Source organism: Auxenochlorella protothecoides, assembly GCF_000733215.1.
Source record: "Auxenochlorella protothecoides strain 0710 unplaced genomic scaffold scaffold118, whole genome shotgun sequence".
Classification (NCBI taxonomy): Eukaryota; Viridiplantae; Chlorophyta; class Trebouxiophyceae; order Chlorellales; family Chlorellaceae; genus Auxenochlorella; species Auxenochlorella protothecoides.
In genome coordinates, this window is record NW_011934228.1 from 1 (window position 1) to 3,020 (window position 3,020).

Here is a 3,020-nt window from a genome sequence, read left to right on the forward strand (position 1 = left end):
TCCAGCTTCCCGCCTCCTGCGATGGAGCAATGGTTTGAAACCTGGTCATGTGTGATGTGGCCACAGCAACAGCACACACCATGCGGCATGGCTGGGAGGGCACGGTGCACACAAGCTGGGCCTAAGTTTCCCGGCTGGCAGCGTAACTCGGCCGTCCGCACCTGCCCTCCATGCTGTGTCTGAGACCTCTGCGCGCTGCTCCCCGGGAGGCAGGCTATCATCACTCCGGTCCATGGTCTGAGATCCAGGGGCGCCCTCTCCAGAATAGCGGGTGGACATTCTGCTCAGCAGTGCACGTCTCTTGGCCGCCGCAAGCAGCTCCTGCATGGATTCCACAAGAGTCACACAGATTGCTTTCCCTGTCTCATGGAGATCAATGCATACGCCAGAACTTGCTCCACAGGCATGCAGGGAGGTGCCTCGTCCGTGCAACTTGCCTTGAGCAGACCCTTCTCCTCCATGTCAAGGAGGATGGCCGTGGCGGCAGACACGACGCCGGCATGGACATACATGCACTCGCCCTTGTGTGATTGCGCCTGCAGCAAGTGGTTTGCCAGCAGTTGCCACGTCAAAACGGTCCTTCAACATGCCACCGGCAGCTGGTGAGTCCATCACACTGCACGACAAGGCAGAACAACAGCCTGGGCCCTGCTCATCAGAAGCCAGTGAGTCGTACCTCCTGGACCCATGGGGGGAGCCAGTCAGACACGTCCACGGGCTGACTCAGCAGATCCGTGATGAGGTCCTCCATGCTCACTGTGGTGGCAAGGGCGTCGGTTACTCTTTTGGGGCTGCGGTCTTGCCGGTCATAGCAAGCAGGTAGCTGGCCCAGCCGTTGACCTCCACCACTCAGCTCACCGGTGCCCCTGATGGAGATGACCAAAGAGTTGCTGGGCCTGTGGCGCATCACAAGGTAGGGCAGGGCGCCCCCAGAAGTGTTGGCGTCTGCGAAGGTATGAAGGCCGAGACGATTTGTGGGGGTGGTGGATGGGACCATGCTCAGGCACAGCTGCATCATACGTCAGAGGCTTCCCCGCGTAGCTGCTCACATGATACAAACAACAGGTCTGAGGCGTCCGATCCTGTGTGGAAAACGTGCAACAGGATCCACTGAGCTATTCCAGACTGCTCATACGTATCCTATGCCCCTCATTCGTCCAAGACCTTCTGCGGCCGTGCCGACAATGTGAACGCTCACTTCACGAGACCCGCCAGCTTCTCACCTGTGACTTCCAGGATGGCTTCGCAGTTCCGCTGTCTGTACGAGTCCTGGAGTCGAAACACCTTGCTCATGCACTTCCGGAACAGGGTTATGTTGGCAGCACAGGTGGGTGGACGCCTGCAGATGGGGAAAGCCCAGGTGCGCATCAGAGGTGGCCATGAAGCAGTCGTCGAGCTCGTGGGGCCACGGTGCTCATCCACTGGCTTGCAGGGGACACAGCAATACACCCCTCTCTACTGACAGCAAAGTATCAAATCGCTGACCACATCTAAACCTCGCTCACTTTCCCCGTCCCCATGCGATGTTCTGCAGCCCATACGCCGCAATGGCGTACAGGGACATACTCTGGGCCTGCCTCAGCTGCTGCACAGGAACATTCTCCCTGAGCCCTGTCATGCGAGGGATGTGGTGCAGGCCATGCAGATGCATTGGCAAGCAATGAGGCTCGAACACCCACACAACAGCCCAGCAAAGAAGATTTCTAGCAACGAATTGCCGGTGACAGAGATGGATGTTGTACATGGAACAAGTGATCCTGGTACCTAGCATGACCAGCTCCCTCTAGCCCATCGCACACCACCACACACCCGAGTAGATGTCAGCCGCTTCCTGTGGCGTGAGGTGGTCGCAGTACACGGCCGGAAGGCAGACTGGGGTGATGATGGGCGCGTACTGGTAGGCCAGGGTTATCCTGGTCCCCAGCTGCTCCCGCACCCACTTCAAGCTAGGGGAGTCTGTCCCTGACATGGCATCATCAAAGCGCCCGCCCTCCTCCAGCGCCACCTCATCCAGCTTCATCATCGTGCGCCGATACATGGGCATGACACGAGATGTCCTGGAACTGAAGGGTGAAGGGGGCAGGTGCCAGCTCACAGACCGGTGGGCCCTGGGTTCTGGAGTCTGGCTCAACTGCCCGCCATCTCGACGCTGAGACCCCTTGATGAAGGCGCCCTGCCTTTGCATGTTTGTGACGTACCCTGCACGCGATGGGGGAAGTTATGGGAGCGCCAGAATGGCCCAGTTCGCCGCCAGGATTGAAGTAAAAGTATGCAGTGGGCAACATGCAACACCCAGTGGGGCGCAAAGCACCTCAAACCCCGCACCGGCTCTGCTCAGCATGTGCCGCATATTGCGCTGCCGCTGGTCGCTCTGGTGCTCCGCCACAAGGAGGGCTGCAAAGAGCCGGTCGGTGGGGTCGAGGTCGATGCCTCCAAACAACATGTTCAGGCTCTTGGCAATCTCACGGGAGGCCGGCTCTCTGGAGCCGTGGAGGACAAGGTGCGGCTTGTCATGGGAGAACTCACTGACTTGCGTGTGAAACCGGGATGAGCATGGATCCACCATCTTGACATCAGGCAGCTTGCAAATGGCGCCCCCGAGTGCAAGTGCCCAAGGCTCCCCACAGCCCATCTCACGAAGTGTCCAGCACAGCCTCCTGCATGATGGAGCCACAGCAACAAAAGCGGCTCATGTGTCGCAGGCTGCCCTCCCAGCTGTCAACCTCGGTGTAGTCCGGGAAGGAATTGAAGGCCACCACCACGAGGATGCTGCATTGGGGGAGCAGGAGGGTGAAGGGATGAATGCATTGTCCGGTCTGTGCAAGTCGACCGCAGCAATTTGTGTGCCGCCTTCCTCCCCCCCTTCGTTGCTCCTACATACACTTGAAAAGCCAGGATGCCCCAACTTGTCCACACCAGGCCCTCAAAGAAAGCTTTGCGGTTGGATGGGTCAGGGAGCCTGAGCAGGATGTCCCACTCTGTGCACTCATCCGCAGCCCTGATGGACAAGGGGGGGGAAA

The 3,020-nt window shown here is 59.1% G+C and overlaps 1 protein-coding gene across 1 annotated transcript in view; it reads right to left on the reverse strand.

Annotated features, from left to right (window-relative positions):
* Nucleotides 1–655: 655 nt before the first annotated feature.
* F751_0862 (hypothetical protein) overlaps nt 656–3,020 on the reverse strand; it is a gene marked incomplete at both ends in the record, with an annotated part of 7,101 nt that continues 4,736 nt past the window's right edge. The window contains 6 exons of the mRNA XM_011399915.1: nt 656–945; nt 1,224–1,339; nt 1,506–1,611; nt 1,810–2,199; nt 2,326–2,480; nt 2,638–2,769. Of these exons, the coding sequence (XP_011398217.1) occupies nt 656–945; nt 1,224–1,339; nt 1,506–1,611; nt 1,810–2,199; nt 2,326–2,480; nt 2,638–2,769 (1,189 nt within the window). The remainder of the gene's footprint in view (nt 946–1,223; nt 1,340–1,505; nt 1,612–1,809; nt 2,200–2,325; nt 2,481–2,637; nt 2,770–3,020) is intronic.